Source organism: Meleagris gallopavo, chromosome 21, assembly GCF_905368555.1.
Source record: "Meleagris gallopavo chromosome 21, MGAL_WU_HG_1.1, whole genome shotgun sequence".
NCBI lineage: Eukaryota > Metazoa > Chordata > Aves > Galliformes > Phasianidae > Meleagris > Meleagris gallopavo.
The window spans coordinates 428,598-449,733 of NC_139424.1; the positions used below are offsets into that span (position 1 = coordinate 428,598).

A 21,136-nucleotide genomic window follows, 5' to 3' on the forward strand; every position below is an offset into this window, starting at 1 on the left:
GTTGGCCCATACACAAACACAAACCACTTTTCCTTTTTAATCACAGTACAGCCCATGGTTTAAAGAAGCTCAGTACCTGAAACTCAAGCTTTTAAAGTGTGTTTATTTTATATCTTATTCGTGCTCTATTCTCTCTCACCTGCAACAGAAATTGTGTTGAGGACATAGAGAAGACAGGGAAAAACCAGGAAGCTTCCAGAAATCAGGAGCTGCAGCTCCCATTGTGGATGTGGATAAAAAAAACATGTAAAAAATCATGAGATTTTCAGGGCAAGACAAGGACTTCAAGTGATGTATTTCTGCAGTTTGCCTCTAAGTCCTGCGGGCACATTCCCTTTGTGCTTTCAAGATCCGACCAACCATGGAACACAAAACCTCCCTTTGCCTAAAGGAGGGCCAAGGGACCTTCTAACAAGACCACCAATTCCTCAGGCAGGATGGCCACAGGCTCTAGGATAAATGCCTCCATCTTGTTGGCTTTTAGAGAGAAGAGCACATAGCAATGGTCACAGAAAAGATCCACCTTGTCCTGGGGTCCAAGACGGAGAGAAGCTCTCAGAGTTAAGATTACAAAGCATTGTCCAGTTGTCCATTGAGTGTCCATCCATAGAGCTCAGGCAGCACAGTTCTCAGAAAGGAAGTTGACCACCATTTTACCACTTCCTCTTAAATGTTTTTCTTCTTCCGTGGACTTTTTTTTTTACATGGTCCACCACAACATCCTTGTCTCCAAATTGGAAAGGTATGGACTGGATGGGCGGACTGTTCAATGGATGAGGATCTGGTTGTGAGTTGTGCTGGAATCAGAGCTCTTTATAATCTCCATCAATGAAATTAACAGTGGCATTGAGTGCACCCTCAGCAGTTAGTGGATCACACCAAGCTGTGTGGTGTGGTCAATGTGCCTCAGGGACGCCAGGGGTGCCATCCAGAGAGACCTGGTCAGAATGAGCGGTGGGAACCCGCACCTGGGTCATGGCAACCCCTGCTATCAGTATAAGCTGTGGGGTGTAAGGATGGAGCACAGCTCTGCCAAAAAGGATCTGGGAGTACAGGTGGGTGGCAGCTGGGCACGAGCCAGCAGTGTGTCCTCACAGCCCAGAAAGCCAACCGTCCCCTGGGTGAATCCAGAGAAGTGTGGCCTGCAGGGCAGGGAGGGCATCTGCCCCTCTGCTCTGTGCTGTGACCTCACCTGGAGCACTGTGTCCAGATGGGGAGTGCTCAGCACAGGAGAGACGTGGAGCTGTTGGAGTGTGTCCAGAGGAGAGCCAGAAAAATGATCCCAGGGATGGAACACATCCTACAAGGACAGCTGAGAGCTGGAGCTGTGCAGCATGGACAGGAGAAGGCTGTGGGGGGAGCTGAGAGTGGCCTTCAGCATCTAAAGGGGCTGTAAGAAAGGGGACAGTCTTTAGCAGGGGTTGTTGTGACAGGACAAGATTTAGATTGGATACTAGGAGAAAGATTTGTACAATAAGGGTGGTGAGGCACTGGCTCAGGTTGCCAGGGGTGGGTGCCCCATTCCTACAGACAGCCAAGGTCAGGCTGGAGGGGCTCTGAGCACTGATGGAGCTGTGGGTGTTGGACCTGATGCCTTCAAGTGTCCCTTCCAAATCAAATGATTCCATGCTTTTGCCTGTCACTGTCAGGCTTGTAGACTTTGTGTTTTCTGCTTCCAGGCCTTTTTGTGGTTGTGGGATCACTCATGGGAACCCCCATTTGTCATTCCTGATATCCTCTGATAGGCACTCATCATGGAGTCACGGATCTGCTCGGTGAGCTTGGGAACATCATCTGAGCTCAGACCAACTGTCTCCACTGCTGGTAAGATCTGGATGGTGCTCGTTCCTGGAAGAGCAAGACAGAAGGGTCAGGGAGGGGGAGTGTTGTAAGATAGCATAGAAAATATAGCAGAGCAACTGGTCCAAGCCAAGGAGCAAGACAGAAATAGGTGCAAGACATTATTTCACACACCAACAGCTGTGTAGCAACCCAGATGCACACAGCAAAAACCCAAACCAGACTTTGCCTGTCCATAGAGACCACCATGCACAAATGTCTGACTACACCCAACGCAACAAAAAAAAAAACAAAACAAACCATGTGGAATGGTGGAAAGAAGTCATCCATCATATGGTAGCCCTAGAGTCTGTCTGAGCAAAGAGAATGAGAGGTCTGTAGCAAAATGCATGCAAACTGATCTATGTATACTGAATTCAGCAGAATTCTTTCTTTTAGAAATACACTTTGGGATGAGAGAAACCATGCCAGAAATCCTTGGTTTGCCGAGATATATCATACCTCTTTCAGGAGGCATAGGCTGGTGCAAACAGGAAAATTAAACTAGGGAGTTGTCCTCACACTTTTCTGTTCCTGTACCCAGGGGCCTTGTTCTGGCCAGTGGAGACAAGATGCTGCCTGCACAGACACCCACCTGAACATCTGGGGAGTGCCTGTATTACTTTCCAACATCTTTGCATACCTTCACATGTACGCTAGGAAATAAGATGCAGAAGTGTTGCTGGCAGAGCCTTGCAAAGGCGGTGAACTGAAGCATGGAGAAGAGCTTCCCGAAAGAGGAGGTCATAAACCCACGCAACACATTAAACATCTGGAACCCCTGCTCGTGCTCCCTTCAAACTGCCAGCGGGGGAATGCTTCCAGGACTGAGAGGTTCTTGCAGGGGACAGAATAGACCAGCAGGGGACAGGATTGGCCCAGTGAGAGAAAGTTGAGTAGAAACAGATAGCGGAGTGTTTGTCTTCGAGGTGTCTGCCTTCAGGGGAATGACTGCAGAGGTACAAATGATGACAGGAATGAGAATTCCAGCAGCAAGTCCTGCCCCTAGGAAAGAGGAGGCTGGCCTAAGGGAGGACAGGAAGTGGCAGAAGCCCATTTTGGGTTGGCATCAGGGGAGAAAGGGGAGGAACAGAGTGGGCTGTTTTTCTCTGTAGGAAAAAGAAAGATTTTTTTTCTACCTTTTCCCTTTGAAGCCCAAGACTCTGCCCCCACATAAGCACATGGTTATCTCCCACCAACATCAGGGCTCCTCCAAGGCTATGCAAGCACCCAGCCCCAGGTGATCCTCACCTGATGTGAATCTCTTCTCCTTCTGGCTGTAGAAGCTGTTGTAGGAAGAGATCACTACAGGAACAATGGGGATCTGTGGGGAAGCAGCCAACAGTGAGTGAATCTATAAATTGCCCTGTACCACCTGCAGGCTTCTGGATGGGTGCTCAGTCCAAAGGGAAGTGAGGGACCAGGTTGCTGGGGGCCAAACTGCATCCCAAAGGGCAGGAGGAAGGCGGCTCTCACCTGGGCTCTCACGGCCAGCTGGAAGGCCCCACGTTTGAAGGGCAGCATGGAGCCACTGTGATTGCGAGTTCCTTCAGGGAAGATCAGGACATGGAACTGCAGGAGGGGAGAAGACATTGAGATGGAGGCATGTCCAGTTGCTGTTCTAAATCACTGCACAGACATGGGATCACAGAATCATTAAGATCGGAAAAGATCCCTAAGATCATCCATTCCAACCACCTACGTACCACCAATATTGCCCACTAAACCACAAACGTAAGTACCACATCTACATGTGTCTTGAACACTTCCAGGGATGGTGACTCCACCACATGTCCTCCTGGGACTGATCTGTCTGCTCCTGACTACGCAGAGGCATTCAATTCCTCCACCTCAAGCACTTCCTGGGCCGGCTGACCCACCGGAAGTTCTGCTCAGTGCACAGTCCAAAGAACTAGATCACCTTCCATCCACATCAAGATTAACATTTTCCAGTGCCTCCTGCTCTCCACAAGAAGTCTTGTCCACTCACGTTATCTCTGCGCATGGTGTGTGCCACCTCTGTCAAGATAGCAATGGACTCTTCCTTCTTCTTACGGTCAATGAAAATGATGCCTGAAAGCCAGCATGCGAGGCCAAAAGTGCCCATGTAAAGTATTTCCTTCTTTGCAATGGGCACACAGCGATCTGGTAATATCTGCATCATCACTGGAAGGGAAGAACAAGGATAGAAAAAGTTTTCATCTCCGTGGAGGTTCCCTCCAGCTCTCTGCTTTGGGGAATATCATGCTTGCAGCTCCCACCCAATGGCGAGATGTTGGAAAAGGGATTTTGGGCATTTGTAGACCAACCTCCCACTCAGAGCTTTAGCTAACACTGAATAACCGTGACACCACTGTGGTCTGCTGATGTTCTCATCCCAGTTCTATCGCAAAGGGTGAGTGAAGTTTCTTCAGCGCTGCTATGCTCTCCTGCCTCAGAACACACCCTGGGCTTGGGGCTAAGTGGGAAGGACTTGGTAGCAGCCTGTGCTATTAGGGATTTCATAACTATGTAGCAAGGAGGGGAAGGCAGGATCAGGTTCCCCACGTACCCATAATGTCCAGGGAGTTCTGGTGATTCAACACAAGTACGCAAGGCTTCTTAGTCCTGAGGTTCTCCTCACCCTTCACCACTATCTTGATACCAAGGAAATATCTGACTGAAAGAATCGCCATGCGCAAAATCCTGGAAAAGGGGAACAGGTGTGAGCTAAAGAGAAACTAAAATTGAGCAAAGAACAAAACACCAATCTTCCAGACCAGCCCACCTCACAGAGTTCTCCTGAGGAGCAGCCTGTTTGTCCATGTCCCAGATTTGATTTGTCTGTCTGGGAGGAAAGCAACTACGATGGCTCTTCAGCTGCCATTGGAGAAAACAAATACAGCCGGCTGGGATAGGTTAGACCAATGGCCTAGCAACTCCAAATACCACAGTCGTGTGGATCAGCTGAATATCAGCCCACATATATTTGAATATAATGCCCAAATTCATAATGCACCTGTTTGTACTCTACTCCACTGTCCAACTTGCTGAGCTGTGTATATGGGCTGCAGTAAACCTGCCATGCACCTGGCACCCCTATTGCCCAAGTAGTGGGAAGAGAGGTGACTTTGCCACTGGAGGACAGGTAGCCATTGGAAAAATAAAGAAAAAAAGTCAGACTCAAAAGTCAAGAACTGAAGAAAATTTCTTAAAGTGAAAAACTGAGGCTCAGAGAGGAGAGAGAAGTGGGATGTTGCTCTGCAGTTTACACCTTATGGCGGACTGAATCCTGCCTCTGTGCCACCTCAGGAGGCCACGAAGTGCTGGGCTGTTGTGTGGCAGAGCTGACCCCAGCTCCCACCTAACCCACCGCCCCAAAACCTGTGCATTAATGTGCACTGCTGCTGTGCATTCCATCATACAACTAATTTCTCCCCACTGCAGCACAGCTCCCAGGACCCTCCCATGCAGAGTGCAACTTCTTCCATCAGTGCCCACAGCACAAAGAGACTACAGCCAACTTACTTCATATTTTCGCAGCTGCGGCCACGAGGAAGAATAATGATAACAACCAGAAAGCTGATGGTGAAGATCCACAGCTGGTAGAAGGTCATCATGCAGAAGTATCTGAATGTAGGATACAGCCAGCAAAGGATTAGAACTGCAAAGAGCAGGAAAGTGAATGGGTAGTGAAGAAGCAATAGCTCCATCCTTCAGCCCAGGGTCAACCAGAGGAGCGTTGCACAGTGCAGTAAATGAGCAACTGGCACCGATGTTGTGGAGCTGAGTTTAGATTCTTCTGATTATTATGTGTAGGTGGTGCAATGATGGAATGAGACTCAGGAGAGACGCTTCTGCTGGGCTGGAGCTCACAGTGAATATAATCATGGAAAGCTGGTTTAGCAAGGGAGCTGCAGAGCTGCTGTGTGTGGGAGCTGGCTGGCAAGCAGAGGCAAACATGCAATAGCAAGGCTCTGTAACGTGGAGGGTGTGTATGTGGCTGTGGGCTGGCTGAATGCTGTATGCTTGGGGACACAGCCCTCCTTTAGGATGGATATTAGGAAAAACTTATCTGAAAGAATGGTGATGCACAGGCACAGCTGCCCAGGGAGGTGGTGGGGTCATCGTCCATAGAGGTGTTCCAGAGCCCTGGGGATGTGGCACTGAGGGAGGTGGGCAGCGGGCAGTATTGGTGCTAGGTGGACAGTTGGACTGGATGATCTTAGAGGTCTTTTCCAACCTGAATGATTCTGTGATTTTGTGATTCTATAGGGCAGGAGCCTTCTGGCACAAGCATGCTCCTGTGTCAAGCTCTGTGCATGAGAACTGTGAGCTGACTGCAAGAGGTCCTGGAAACCAGAAATCAGTATTATGGAGAAAAGTAAGAGAAATGCAGATAGCCCCTGCCCCACACATACGGGCATTAGCGGCACTGGGCTCAGCAATTGGACATTGCCAGCTGGAGTGGGAAAAGTGACAAAAAATGTCACGTGTCTAGACAGTGAGATAAACAAAGTGACGTTTCGATGGCCAGAGGCAGGCGTGTGTTCAGACAGCAACTCCATATGTGAAGAGGTAAATCAGGATATTGCAAGTAGAACCTGGGAGTGTGCTGACAGTGTTTCAGCTCCTAAAGACTGAGCGTGAAAAGGATCTGTGCAGTGGGACTGATGAACAAAATGAACAACGATAAATTCCAAACAGTACCGAGATCTACAGATTCTCAAAGGACCTTCAGGGGACCCATAAAACCATAGCAGATGTCACTAAAGCCTAAAGAACAAAATCAAACCCCTGAGAACAGTAAAATGGAGAAGACTCAGCAGCAACTCACAAAGAGTGGAAAGGCACAGAGGGAGGCACTGGTTGTGCTCCTGTTCCCTGGGCTTACCCAGTGACCTTGGGAAAACTGGAGATAAGTTACTGCTAAAAGATTTTTTGTAACCACAGGAGAGGCAGCCAAAGCAAAGCATTTCAGCCACAGCCTCCTCACCGCTCTGTTTGCTGTTGCAGAGTTGGGCACCCAAGACACAATTACATACCTAACGCCTATTAACTTTGCCCTGTCCCATACTAACCCTACCCAGATCAGTGATGGTCTTTCACACTTTGCTGGAGACTGATTTGATGAGCAGTTTTTCCATCCTGATCTACCAGGAGACAGGTTCCTGTAATGTAATGCCTGTGGAAGGGACCAATCTCAAAAACATGTCAGATATGCAAGAGTGTGCAAGGCTGCTGGGTGTGTGAGGCATTCAGCAGTTGGTAATGTCTCTTACGAGTATGGGAAAATGCAAGATGTAATAAAAGTGATACCATTCCTAACTCGCAGTGGAGAGATAATCAGTTCACTTGGACTCCAAACCTACTGATACTCAAATCCTCTGATATAATTTTATTCTGTTGCAAGGATCTGTTGGATCAAGACCCATCATACTCCCATTCCAGAAGGTCTTGCGTAACCTTCCAGCTGTTGTCAGAAATGACAGCTCTAATGAAGCTCCTGACCTTCAGACTAAACATACCTGTGTTCAGCTGGTATTTCCCCCTGGGTCTTTGAAACTTCTTCAGAGAAATTTAAATTCATCTTATGTAGGGGGAGAGGGGTCTTGATTGTACTATGAGCTTTCATCTAGAAGCTTCAATGACTCTGACTCACAACTCTTCTAAGCCAAACGCTGGTCAGAAGATGATGTCTAATGTAATGCAAAAAGATTAAGAAAATTAACTTGTTCACAGCAAGCACATAGAATCATAGAATCACAGAATCATTAAGGTTGGAAAAGACCGCTAAGGTCATCCAGTCCAACTATCCACCAGTACAGCCCACTGACCATGTCCCTAAGTTCTACATCTGCCCTTTCCCTGAACACCTCCAGGGTGACTCCATCACGTCCCTGGGCAGCCTGTGCCAAGGCATCACCACTCTTTTGGAGGAGTTTTCCCTAACATTGAACCTGGACCTCTGCTGGCACAACCTGAGGCCATTCCCTCTCATCCTATCACTAGTTACCCATTATCTTTAAAGAAGGCTTAAAAGAGATCTGACTGCTGTCAGTAAAGCAAACCTGGACAGAGGAGTTAAGATCACGATTGACTTCTAAGCGAGAAAGGAATTATTTCAAGATGAAATCAGAGGACTGGATAATGGAATGGGGGCAGTTCCCACTGGAAACTGCTGGCACAAATTTCTCCATTGGAACAGATTGGAACAAGTGATCAAAAGGCCAAGTATTGGGACTGCTCACTGCCAGGGACCACATCAGTGCTCAAAAGGAGAGTGGTAGTAAAGGGAACTCAGCTATACAGACATCAGTATTAATGTTAAAAGCTTTGAAAGGTTGCAGGGTAAATATTTTGAGAAGGGAGACTAAGGAAGCTGCTCCATCATGCTCCAGCTGTTGCTCCATGATGAATCCACATCTAACCCAGTTGTACAAGGCACAGATAAGCTCTTCGTTTTTACTTATGAGTGAACAAATAGATGGAACTTCCCATTAATGATAGAAAGAGAAGTGTTTCCACAAGGAAATATATCCTGATTCATGAAGCTTCCTCTGGCATCTGTGACAGAAAAGCTTGTGCTCTGGACTTTCATACCAGGAGAGAGCACACAGGACAGCCAAGAGAACTGGAAAATAGAACAGGTTATCACTGTAAATCAAAGAATCATGTAGAAAAATTTACAACCCTTGGAGATCTGCAGTCCAACCAGCTGCTTGGGGCATGGTGAATCCCAGCACCACACAGATTTGCTCAGAGCCTTTTCTAGGTGAGGTTGGAATAACTCCAAGAATGGAGATCCCAACAACTCTCTAGTCCTTGTTTCAACATCGCAGTGTTATGATGGGGAAGAATGTTTTTTCTCTATCTAGTGGGAATCTCCTGCAAAGCCCTGATCCTGCGGTGCGTGCAGTTCGTGCATTTGATAGGAAGTTTGATCAGCCTAAGAAGCTTGATTCAGTTTTCCACATTTCGGCTTTGCACTCAGATGAAATTGTGAAAATAAGTCCTCTGTGCTTAGTGCATACAGAAGGATTGTGGGTGATTTTGAGCCAATTATTTGGACTCAATGATCTTTGCAGGTCTCTTCTGATTGAACTGTTCTATTTCATCTTCATTAAGTTAATTGCTGAAGTTGAAAGGTAACGAATGCATCCAATTATGTGTTACAAAAATGTGTTACCAATTCTAGAAAACAAAAGTCAGAGACTGAGACAAACATCCCCAGTGCAGTCAGGCATCTCACGCCCATCACCTCTGTTGACTCCCTCGAATCCTTCAGCACAAGGAACTTATCAAGGAGACAGTGAGCTTCAACCCACTGCCAGGGCATGTTTGCATGTGAGAACCCTTCTGTCTTCAAGGCATGCCCAGGCCGATGTTTGTCAGCCTACACACCTGGGGCATTTTGCTACCTTAATGTCTTGGCCAAGCGCTGGGAGAAATTGTTATCCACGCCTCTTCTTTGTCTCTGAGGATCTCACACATCTCTTCCAGTCTTAAAAAAGATAAAGAGGATGTTATTGCCAAATGGTTTTTGGAATTAAATACTAGGTCCAGCAAGAAATACCATCCTTCATTACAAATACATGGGTTCTGCACTTGAAACTGCTTTGCCCAGTATTCCCAAATGAAACCTACCACCATCCTCCACTTGGCTCCGATTACTGTACCTCTTACAAAGTGCATGGAACATTTTGGTCTCTGCTCGAATTTGCAATTTATTGGTCAATAATAGTCTAAGACAGCAAGTTACAGAGGAAAGAGAAAGCAGTTTTGAACCCTTTAGGAAAAGAAATTGAGGGGAGAAATTAGATTATCTCCTTCTGTCTTGTACTTCAACCTGCCTATATTTTCTCTGGAGACTAAATTGTGTACTCCTCAGAAAACAATAAAAATTAAAAAAAAAAAAAAAAAAAAAGAAAAGAAAGCAAATTTATTCCAATGCCCCAACATCTTTTTATGTAGATTGGAACCGTTGTGCTATTTCATGTAAAAAGAGGGTTCAAAACTTGTCATTTGACAGCAAAGCTTACCGAGCCCGATGTGTGTGTCACTGCCTACAGCACACGGTTGGTTTGGTTTGCTTTGTGATATTGAGCAGTTTGCACAGATCTGGAGTATCTTTTCGTGAAGTTTCCTTATCAGTGGATTCCTTATCTTTGGAAAGACTTCATGCAAACATGGAGCAAGCATAGACACAGAAAAATAAACAACCAAACAATTAAAGAATCCATCTCAGTATCTTCCCGAAGCCAGGCTTCTGGGGAATCCCCAGCATTCTGCATTATCAGTCACCAGATGCTTCTTCTTCAGGACATGAAAAACCGTGTGTTAACAAAGCAGAAAAGGACACTCCATAGCTGTCTTGTGTGATTCATTTCCATGGGTTAAGCTGGAAAGGAGGGCCCAACAGCTCAGGCATTGCCTTTGCACTGAGCAGGAGATTGCTCTGGACATCCCTCCCTGCCGACGGCTTCCTGCAGCCCAACAAGCCTTTCTTCTTCTGGCCCTATGAGGGTGGCATTTACGGAGGCACCTTGTCACACCTTCAATCTGATAACGCCACAGCCCTATGGAAAACGTGACTTAACATCCTCAGGGGACGTGGGGGCAGAGCTCAGCTGGGATTTTCTGAGCTGTTAATGATTGCAGAGATTTGCACTTGCTTGCAGGCAGGAACTGTCTGCTCTTTGAGGCTGATACCTTGCTCGGTACTTTCCTCCATCCACTTTTACTTCCAGGCTCTGAGGTCCAGCTTTGGGATCCTGCTGCAGCTCACAAAGGAGTCAGGATATCTGTTGGCCCAGAAGGTATTTCTTGACACTTTAGAGATGCGGGTGTTGTCACATATTATTTGTGACAAGGAGATTTTGACCAGTGAAGAGCGCTGCTGGGAAGTGAAAACCCCTCTGTTCTTCCACCAAAACCTGCAGGAGACATAACGAATGGCACAACAGATTTTTTTCCTCTTGCTTCTTCTTGTTCAAGATCCCTGCAACATTATTTCCCATTAGAACCAACATATTTTTTTTCCAAGGCAAATTTTCCAGCTACTCAAAGCATTCACCACCACACCCGCAGACACTGGACATTTCTCTTACCTGTCCCCATCATGTGTGTTCCTGAACTGCGTGCCAATGAGACAAGCCACGAGAGGCCCAACCCTTCCTCTATCCACAAAGGACTCTGCAAGTGCCCCAACCCAAATGTCACAGTTCCTTGGTGTCCCATACAGCTGCATGAACTTCTTTGCCAGACGGTCATTCTTCAGTACTCAACCAAGTGACTTCACATCACAGGGCTGGGGGAGCACACAGAATTTTCTCCAGGAGACACAGCCTGCAAGTTGTTGCATATCAGAGCAAAGAGGGGTCAGCAACACTTCCCCTCCTTGGAAAGATTTTTCCTCTTTCCCAAAGTCTGGATGCAGGTAGGTTCCCATTTATGCTTAAATCTTCTTTCTAGATTATTCTACATTGCAGTCAATGCAGTGTCTTTCTGCTGCTCCAGAGCCAGTTTTTACAGGTAGAAGAGGAGCACTGGATGTTGTCAACTGGCTATTTTGTGTGCAGCAAATAGCTGGAAATTCACTAGACCTCGACTGGTGGAATAACTGCATCCTGGTGGATAGGGCACAGAGACAGCAGAAATTAGTGTACAATTCAGTTCTCTCTGTGTCCACATGACTGCTTAAGGAAAGGCAAAGCCAACAGAGAATTCACGCATTCTCCTTCCTGAAATTCAGGATTCTGCACACCAGTGTTCCTAGAGACAGCATGGAAAATCAAAGCCTGCAATTGAGAGAGAGGCAGAGCAAACCCAGCAACACCTGACCACACATCTGCATCTCATGCAAAGGCTCCGTCTCGACTTAAATCCTGGAGCTCCTCAGCACTGCTTCAAAGTGAATCTCATTGCAGCTCCCGGGGTGTCAGTGGCACAGCAGCTGCAGGCACTTGCATCAGCCTATTAACACTGTTAGGCAACAGCACACCCTTGATCCAGTTGTATCAACAACCTGTTTCTCAAGACCATCTTGCAATGCCACTGCACTTGTTTTTCATGTTGCAGAGCCCCATGAGTGGCTTTGACATGCTTTTCTCTTTTTTTTTTTTTCTTTTTTTTCTTTTCCTGGGACACAGTCTTTGGAGATAAAACAGAGTGAGATTTTCTTTTTCACATCGTGCAATGTGCTTTTCTGAGAGGAGTTTCAGCCAAGCACGGGCAGGAGATGTTTCCCAGTGTTCAATTCCATGAGTGCCTGATTTTCACTTGTTTTCCTTTGGAAGCTCTGCTGCCACAGTCAGCTTACCTGGGAGGCCATGATCTCTGCCACGCTGCATGTTAAGAGCTAAATCAAGCCCAATCCTTTCAATCTGCTCAGAGAGGCTCAGAGAGTCATCAGCTGGGCCCTGTTGGCCATCCAGTTCCACAGGAAGGCGTCGATGCCACCTGCAAAGGATCCACAGCGGCTGGTGAGCAACGTAGGATGGAAAGCACAAGGGAAAAAGGCTCCAGAGAGCAGAGCATGGCCTATGGCTCATTACAGGCTTCCAGAGCAGGAGAGTCGATTTTCCAGCACGTAAAACATTAAAAAGAAAATACTGTAGTTCTTAGGAAGTACAGCAATCAAACAATCAGATTGCATACATCATAATAAGATGGGTGGCATTTGACTGCAGAGAACAGCTGTGTTGGGAAAGTCTGCCTGGTGATAAAGGCGAGTGAATACAACTAATGCAAACTGCTTTTAAGTTTGGGTGAAGCAGGAGTTCATCCAGAGTGGGCAGGAAAGGCAGAACAAAATAAAGTTACACCCCAGAAGTGCAAGATGGTTTACACAGGCTAGTGGGCAATGCTGGCAGTAGGTGGCAGTTGGACTGGATGATTTTAGAGGTTTTTTCCAACCTTAACAACCCTGTGATTTCAGTGATTCCAACATAGGACTTACTTCCTTTCACAACATGCCAGACACCAAAAAAGGTTTTGCTGAGTTGCAGTTTGGGTTATGTGGGCTCATAATGTTTGTTTAATCATCCCATGAACAAGGGAATTGAAGCATGAGCAAAACGAAAAGCCAGAGTGAAGACACTGGATATGCAGGATCCACCCACTCCTTGCAGCCCTTGTAGGAAGGAGTCCATCTCCATAAATTTCTTCTCAGAAGAAAGGCAGATAGTTCCTGTAGGTTATAATCTAAAGGGAAACCGAAAAAGTGTGAATGATTAATTGCTTATTCATCAAAGTAATGGGCGAGCAGTTGCTCACATCTGTGGTGCTGACACAGATGATATAAACACCTGTGGGAAATTGTGTTAGTCCACACAGCAGAGGTTTCGTGTGTCTTTGGGATGTTAAGGAGGAGGCTGAAAAATGCAACTCAAAAAAAACCCATCACCCAATGGAACCGCTCACCTTCAAAGCCTGAAGGACACCTGCGAAACCACAGGAGAAGGCAGCAGAGCTGGAGGGTGACGTGGTACCTGGATCATGGCACCCACAATCTTCCATGCCTCCTGATAGAGCTTCTCCCCATTCCAGTGTGGATTCAATCTCTTCAGCTCTCTGGCCAGGCACTTGTGCTCCTGCACAAAGAGTGTGTGCATGCACGCCAGCTCCAGCATCCCACTTGCTCGAGAATCGCCTACGGGCATCACAAGTGCACTTACTTGTATTGCCCAAGGGCTGCAGAGCTCCAGTGGAAAGCCATTTCCTGCTGAAGCAGTGTTGTCTTTATGATTGAGTCAAGACAAATGTGGTTGTGCTGAGCATCACAAACAGAGAGGGGCAACTTGAGGCGTTCACTACAAATAGTCCTCCAGGTTCCCATAGCAGAGACTCAGCTCAAGGGAGAAGTGAAAATGGGCAGAGGAATGTCCAGATGGCCAAGGGAGGTCTGTAGGTCAGAAGGTGTCTTTCAAACCAGCAGAAACCACTGACTAAAGAAGAGGGCAGTCACAATCAAGTTCACTGGAAAGTTAAAATAAAAGCAAAACAGCTCACAGCTTGAAGGAGTAAGTTACAAAAGCATCATGATGAAATATTAAATCCAACTTCAAACACCCAGGACAGGAAACCTGAGAGTGAGCAGGTGAAGATGGAATAGAGGGGCACTCAGAGAGGAGTAAATGTGTGGCATTGAGTTCTGCAGTGAACGGAGGGATTTGCTCACGCATTCAGCACAGAGCCCCTTTCACTACGATCAAAGCCCTCCTGTGAGAGGCTGCGGAAGGACAGACAAAACGAGCACTGTGGTTCCTCCAGCAGACGGCACCCACCCGGCACTGCCAAAGGAGCTCCAGTCCAAAATCACTGAGCCCTGCTGGGCAGCAGCACATGGACCACTTCCTCAGCTCTCAGGGACCGGAAAGACCCAAACAAACACTGAATTTTCAATGGAGTTTTCACAGAGCTGTGAGTTTATAAATTCATCTCCAGCTGATTTCTGTGTACAGATTTTTAAGGCCCATTCAGGAGAGTAGTCTGAAAGGCCTAAAGCACTGAAATATTACTTAGGTTGGATATTAGGAAAAGTTTTTCTCCGAAAGAGTGGTGCTGCCCAGGGAGTCACGGGGTCACAGCCCCTGGAGGTGTTCCAGAGCCATGGAGATGTGGCACTGAGGGACGTGGTTGTGGGCATGATGGGATGGGCTGGGGTTGGACTTGGGGATCTGGGAGGTCCTTTCCAACCTTAATGACTCTACGATACTTTAGTTTTGAGTTATAGCTGCAACAAAGTTTAGTCCTTGCCAAAACCACGCTTGCCATGGCTTGCCACTGGATCTTAATTTTTTTAACGAAGAATCATGAATCATGATTCATGTCATGTTAGCCTGGGTTGAAAAAGTGGTCAAGAAGATGTCAAAGCGTGAATGGAGCAGAAGGCCCTGCCAATGGGTTACGGCCTGTGCTGATGTCCCATAGAGCATGCTGCCAGTGATGAGATCACCTCATTCTGCTTTTTTCTACTTATATACAACAAGCATGCAAGCAAAGCAAAGAAGCAGAGCTGATGGAATTGTTCTCTGTAGAATTTGCCATGGTCTCAGCAGCCAAGTTACCTGCAAAGAAACAAGGGACATTTGCTTTCCCACTGACCTTGACACAGGGCATCCTGGCAGAGGGCAAATATGCCATCCCCTTGTCTGTGAAATTGTGATTAACAGCCAACAAGCCCAGCTTGTTGTTCCTATTCTTCAGCTTGCTGACCAAAGGCTGTTCACTGCCAAACGCCATGCTGCCATTGAGGAAGGATGTGAGTGCACTGATCTGCTCTCGAGTGGCTCTGCTGCTGTCACAAGCAGGAGCAGAGCGAAAGAAGGGAATGCGATCTCTTGTGTTCTTAATCCTTGGGTTGTTGGGTGGGATCTGTAGAAAGATAAGTGAATAATTCATCATCACCTCAGGAGCGCAGAATCTGCACTGTGGTGCTACAGCACAAGAAAAGCCAACAGGAGCGATTTCAGAGAGAGTTTTCATGGTAGACGGTGTGGAGACCAATCCCAAGCCCCAGCTGTGAGGGCTCGGACTGACAGCAGAGATGGTTTTGGAAGATCAAGTCCCAGATATTCAGGAAAGACTGCAGGTGCCTGGATCTTCTCAAAGAAAGTCCTATGGATACCTTCCCTTTTTCCCCTTGTAAGTACATATTGGACTTGTGTTCCCATTTCATGTTGCAGTCTAGTGTCAACATCTACTCTTTGTTGTGGACAGTTGCCATCCAGAACTGGTGGTGCTGCCTACGTTCTCAAACACACACTGGGCAAATACTCAATGAAGTCTTATCCCTTCCTTGGATGTATTTACTAGAGCAGAGATTGCAACGTGACTGTTGTGTTTCCCAGCACAATGCTTAGCAACTAGTGAGAGGTGCTCACCACTTCCTCACCCCGTAAGCAACCATCAGATGGGCATGGATTTTCTGGGCTACCAACGGGACACCAGCACCCAACTCCCATCTCTGATCCACTTGCTGTAAACTGGGTACCATCCATGTTGTCACTGCATTGTACCTCTGAAGCAAAGCCATATCTTTGAAGAAGATGTGGTTAAAGGCTGAAAAAGGGGGAAAAGATGGGCTGTGTCTGGCATTTGAGGGCATCCCTGGGACTCAGCACCAGAGAGCAGCCCGACCCCTTGGGATGCTCTAGGAGCTGTGCCCTGGTGGGCAGGGACAGGGAGAGCTGTCACCATCTCCAGCTGGAGGGCCAACACCCTGTCCCCCACATCACCACAAGAGCAAGGCTGGCTGTACCTGGATAGGAAAGCAGGGGGGCAGCTTGGCGCAGCTGGTGTGACAGTCCGCTTTGCCACTGAAAGCGACTCTGGATGGGGATTCAGGACTGAAATCCAGGTCGTGGTCAATAAAGTGACCCCACTGCATGAACGTGAGTGACCGCTGCTGGTCTAACTTGAGCTGCCCAGGGGAGAAGCGGGCGATCTTGTTTGACACCTTTTGAACCTGCAGGGGATGAAAGCAGAATGTGTGTGTCAGAAAATGGCCGTAGGAATGGATGCATCTGCAAGATCATCAACAAAAAATCATGAGGCATGAATTGCTGGACTTGTGTTTTGCAGCCTCAGCCTGCGATCTGTTCAAGCCCTGAAAATCCCTAAATTCTGTCCCTGTTTTTTTCAAATGTGTCCCAAATATTATCAGTGGGAAAGGGTATCCAAAGGATCACTTTCTTTCTGTCCACCCATGGGGGACCGACACACCATCTTCAAAAGTCTGCTGGCAACCATCTGCCGAGGCTCTGTTGCAAGCTCCTAGTAATGAATTTCTCCTGCACCAGCAAATGAAAGGACAGCCAAATATTAGTGGCATTAGGCCTGGCATGGGTGTGACCCATCCTTATCCCAGAGTCTAGATCCTCTCCTGACTGCAGCCATCACCTTCTGAGAGTGGAAAGAGACAGGTGGCCCTCTCCCTACTTCTTACATAGACGTCTGAAGGCTCAGTCATGCCCTAGGCAGGCAGAGAATGATCATCCCCTGTCTGACTCCTTCCTCCTCCCAAGGGAGCTTATTGCCACAGGCGCTCTGCCTGCCAGGTGCTTGGTAAATAGGGAGGGACAGACAACTCCCATGTGTTATTTATTTGAAAACACACCACTGTCTGGCACACTTTCCCCTTTACTACATTAAGAAGGCTCTGGAAGTGCTGAGAAATAGCTTTTACATTCCATGTAACAGTCACATCCCTCCATACACCCTGAAGCTGCACAAGGTAGTCTTGCCAGCCCATGAATCCAGTGGCACAGCTGGGTTCTGGTGCGGTCACATCATGTGCCCAGCCAGGAAGCCAAAAAGAGCATTGACACCCTGCAAAGGGGAAGAGCTAGCTAAAACCCAGGAGAAAGCAGAAGGATGCAGGCTGATGACAGATGTCCTATGCTGGAGGGTCAGTTCCCAACACAGGACTGTTGGCCAACTAGCTCATTCACGTATGACACCAAGAACCCATGAAGCAAAGCTGTAATTAAAATATTCAAGAATCGAGGAACCAACTATGTGAGTTGTAAAACTAAATAAGGCATCCTATATATGGATTATTTGGGGGGTCATGGTTTTGCTTCTACTGATGACCCATGCATCCCCCCTCACCTCTTGTTGCACTTCCCTGTGATCGTTCGGTACCGGCTACAAAATTCACAGTTTACTTTCTTATTCTGCTGCTCACATCTGTGGCCTTGAAAATCACCCCCAGCTGAGCTGGTGTGAGCAAGTCTGCAAGGAAACCACAGAGCATCAACGTGTTGGCACGCACCAGCTCTGTTGAGTTTGGGACGTCTCCCAGATCAGGAAAAGGGTTTCCCTTCTTGTCCACTTGACACATTCTTCTATCATAGCACCAGCCTCTTGTGGAGGAGCACAGGGAATGTCACTTAGGGTCATCCTGCTCAGAGCTGTGCCGAGGATGCTCCCTGAGCGGCAGTTTGCACTTCTATCATATCGTTGATCATTTGTGTTCAGGAAAGGTTTACATGTTGCACTGAGGGATGTGGTTTAGTGGGAAATATTGGTGATAGGCGGACGGTTGGACGGAGATCTGAGAGCTCTTTTCCAAGCTTGCTGATTCTATGATACTATGAAAGCATTTAAACCTACAAAGTTGTGGTCACATCTGATATATATAATATCAGATATATTTTATATATATAGATATAGATATAGATATAGATATAGATATAGATATAGATATAGATATAGATATAGATATAGATATAGATATAATTACATGCCAAGCTTGCGCAGAAGGGGAATCAGCTTCTAGCATTAAGCCATCTTCTTCCTTTCCTCTCTTCTTCAGTTTTATCTTCACCATTGATTGCTAGCAGTCACAGCCGGCCAAGTGCTAACAATTCTTCCCCTGTGGAAGGAGCCTCCGGAATGCATCACCACTGCGCTGCGAACGTTCCTGCAGGAGGTCCGGACTGCCACCTCCTGGGGACAGCGCTGCTCAGCACGGCACGGGGTGCTCCGGTTGGGTGAGCGGGATTGGAGCCCCGACCCCCCTCAGCCCCTTCCTCTTCCTCGCCCCACAGATCCCCACATCTGCTCGCGATGGCACCGCTCCCAGCAAAGCGACGCCCCGACCTGTGACACTGAAGTCCCTTTCACGACCCAGCACAGCTTCTCCTTCAGAGAAGCTTCTCCTTCGTGGCCCCGCCGTGGGCTGCTTGAAATATCTCAGCAGCTCTATGGGGTTCGAGGCATCGTTCTCCAGGCTCTTTATGCTGCGAGGGAGAACAAAGCAACTTCTATGGGACTGAGATGGGCTGAAGCCACGCTTGGTCCTGCGGGTCACACGCTGAGCTCAGGCAGCACGGAGCTCCTGGCTGTTATCTGAACTGCTAACAGAGCAGTCATCGCAACCTGCTGTAGAGAACCTGATTTTAGTGTTGGGCTCGATGGTCTCGGGAGGTCCCTTCCAATCCCCAGTTCTGTGATTCTGTGATCTCACAGCCCGCGCAGCAGCTGGAGGAGACTGTGCTGCTCCTGCCAGCCTCAGCAGAGGAGCAGGGCTGAAATCTCAGTTTCCCAGCTCTACCTGCCGGAAAATGGCTGAGCTCGTGGTCTTTATGTCCTTGAGGCAATCAAACTTCATTCTACCGAGGACTCCAACTAAAAAACGCCTACAGGTGCATGTTTCCATCCAGAGGTCCCAAATTTACTGAGAAAACCTGAAAGTGTCAGCATTGCTGGCCCTATGGATACAAACTGATTACTCTTCTCACTGGGACTCAGCTGCTTACGAGAGTTCAGGTTCTCCTAGACTTAACTTTATTTTTTTTCCTACTCAGACCAGGAATGTCCCTGATCTGCACAACCTGAGAAAGAGACAATAGCATAGGAAGAAGATACAGATTCCAGGAACAGGATGAGCATTGCCAGCAACACCAGGAAGGAGGTTTCTGCTTTCATCCCTGCAAAGAAAGGTAAGAAATGAGGAAAATCAAGAAGCCATGCATCCGACCATGAATGGTGCAGATGGAACACATCAAGGGAGCACACAAAGTGGCCCCTTCCCAATGCAATGCTCCCCGAGCATGTGCACTGCCCAGCAAGGCCTTCCCATGCAGCAGCAGCAGCATCTTCCATGAAAGCAAAAGCAAGTGTGCAATGGGTCAGATTCTCACCTGCTGTCTTCTTCTGTCCTCACTGTGCCCATCTCTGTGGCCACGCTTTTATCTGCAGCAGGTTGTTATCTGATGTGGGATATCTGAGCCATGGGGAACTGCCCCCCAGGTTGGTGGGGCCAAAGCAGAGCAGCACCCGCTGCCCAGCCCAGCTCCCACCAGGGGCTCCGGTGTGCCCCACAAACAGTCCTGCACACCCGCCAGGATGAGGCAGCACCCTGCAGTGGTTTGGGGGTCATAGGAGGAATAGATTCTTCTCCCCATCATTGTCCTTTACTGCTCTTAAAGGCTGAAAAAGTCTCAGGAGTGGAGGCATCAGCTCCAGGGGAGATCTGCTCATCACTCTCCATCTCAGCTCCCTAACCTGTCCTGCCCTGTCCCCCTGCTGTGGGCTGGATGGGCTCACAAATGCCATTCCTTGTGCTTTATGCTTCCCTGCACAGACAGAAGCAGCAGGAGAGGAACCTGGCTGATGGTCTGACCACCACCTGCCTCCAGCAACAGATCCTGAGCTCTGGGCAGCTCAGGTTGGGGTTTTCTCTTGCCCAAATTGCCCTTGTGCTCTTGGAAGCTCACTGGACAGCCTTCCCTTGCACAAAGTCCCTCTCACTGTCTGAGTGCAAACCCAGCTGCTGGACCAATCCCACTGTCTTACAGCCGTGCTAACACTACAGGGAACTGGGATTCTGCTGGACCTGGTGAATGATGTTCTTCAGCCAGATGGGGTGAGAAGAAGCACAGGAGATGCTTACCAGCTCTTCCTCCTAAATGGGACTCCAGCTTACTGCATTGTGTTCGTCCCCTAACAGAAACTCCTTGTCAGCAGCACAGACTGAGAGAGTTCACCAGGGCGGGTTCAGTGAACGTCTGAACTCCTCCCAGCACGGGGCATTCAGGAACTACAGCGTTGCCCCCCTGCTCCCAGCATCAGCTCTGCTCATGCTGGTGCCCTAGGGCTACTTGCAGGCTGAACTATGTCCTTTAACTCTCTGTATCGGTCTTTTAACATTTTAGAAAAAACCTGCAAAGCAAAGAACAAGCCTTGCAAAGAGCCAGAGAGCATGTGTCCCATTTGCAGCACTGCTCTTGTGCAAAGGGGTAGAGCTGGCAGATTTTTGCAGCCACTGTCTTCTTGCTTACTCTGCTGCTCCATGCAGCTCGCTGGTCAGAACAAGGATAAGGGTTTTTCAAAAGCTAATGAGAAAGACAGTGAATATTTGTGCTGATACTTGCATTTCACAATGCAAACTTAATTGCTCTCAAAACCTTCAGCAGCAAATGAGACACCACGTGCTGCTCCTCCAAGGGTAAGGAAACAAGAACATAATGTCAGCTCAAGCAGTGTTGCCTCAGAGCAAAGATATTTCCGCACCATCTAACCGCTCCTTCTGCCTGCAAGGCCTCCAAATACTTGGACCAAGAGCAGCCAGAAGACCCAAAATAAGAAGCGTACATCCCGGCCAGAGGCTCTGTGCTCCCAGTTTTAAGCAGTGATTAATAAGGATGAGGCCAAAAGCAGGAGTGACTTCTCCATCCTCCAGCAGCTGATGGCAGCGATCTCCCCAGCTCTAGGTGTGCTCCAGGATGGCTCACTTGCTCCTGTGTCACTTCAGAGGCAATTTGGTCCTCTGGACAATGTGTAACTTTGGACAGGACCCCTCAGCAGA

General features: G+C 47.9%; 1 protein-coding gene and 1 pseudogene across 1 annotated transcript; both read right to left on the bottom strand.

The window, feature by feature from the left end:
* Positions 1-1,644: 1,644 nt before the first annotated feature.
* Positions 1,645-6,015, bottom strand: LOC100548108 (1-acyl-sn-glycerol-3-phosphate acyltransferase alpha-like). The gene is made up of 6 exons (XM_003211643.4): positions 5,347-6,015; positions 4,391-4,524; positions 3,830-4,005; positions 3,316-3,411; positions 3,091-3,163; positions 1,645-1,848 (listed from the first exon to the last, which is right to left on the bottom strand). The coding sequence occupies exons 1-6, from the start codon at positions 5,529-5,531 to the stop codon at positions 1,700-1,702; spliced, it is 813 nt and encodes a 270-aa protein (XP_003211691.3). The 5' UTR covers positions 5,532-6,015; the 3' UTR covers positions 1,645-1,699.
* A 4,429-nt stretch (positions 6,016-10,444) lies between these two features.
* LOC100548257 (eosinophil peroxidase-like) lies at positions 10,445-19,285 on the bottom strand (annotated as a pseudogene).
* Positions 19,286-21,136: the final 1,851 nt, after the last annotated feature.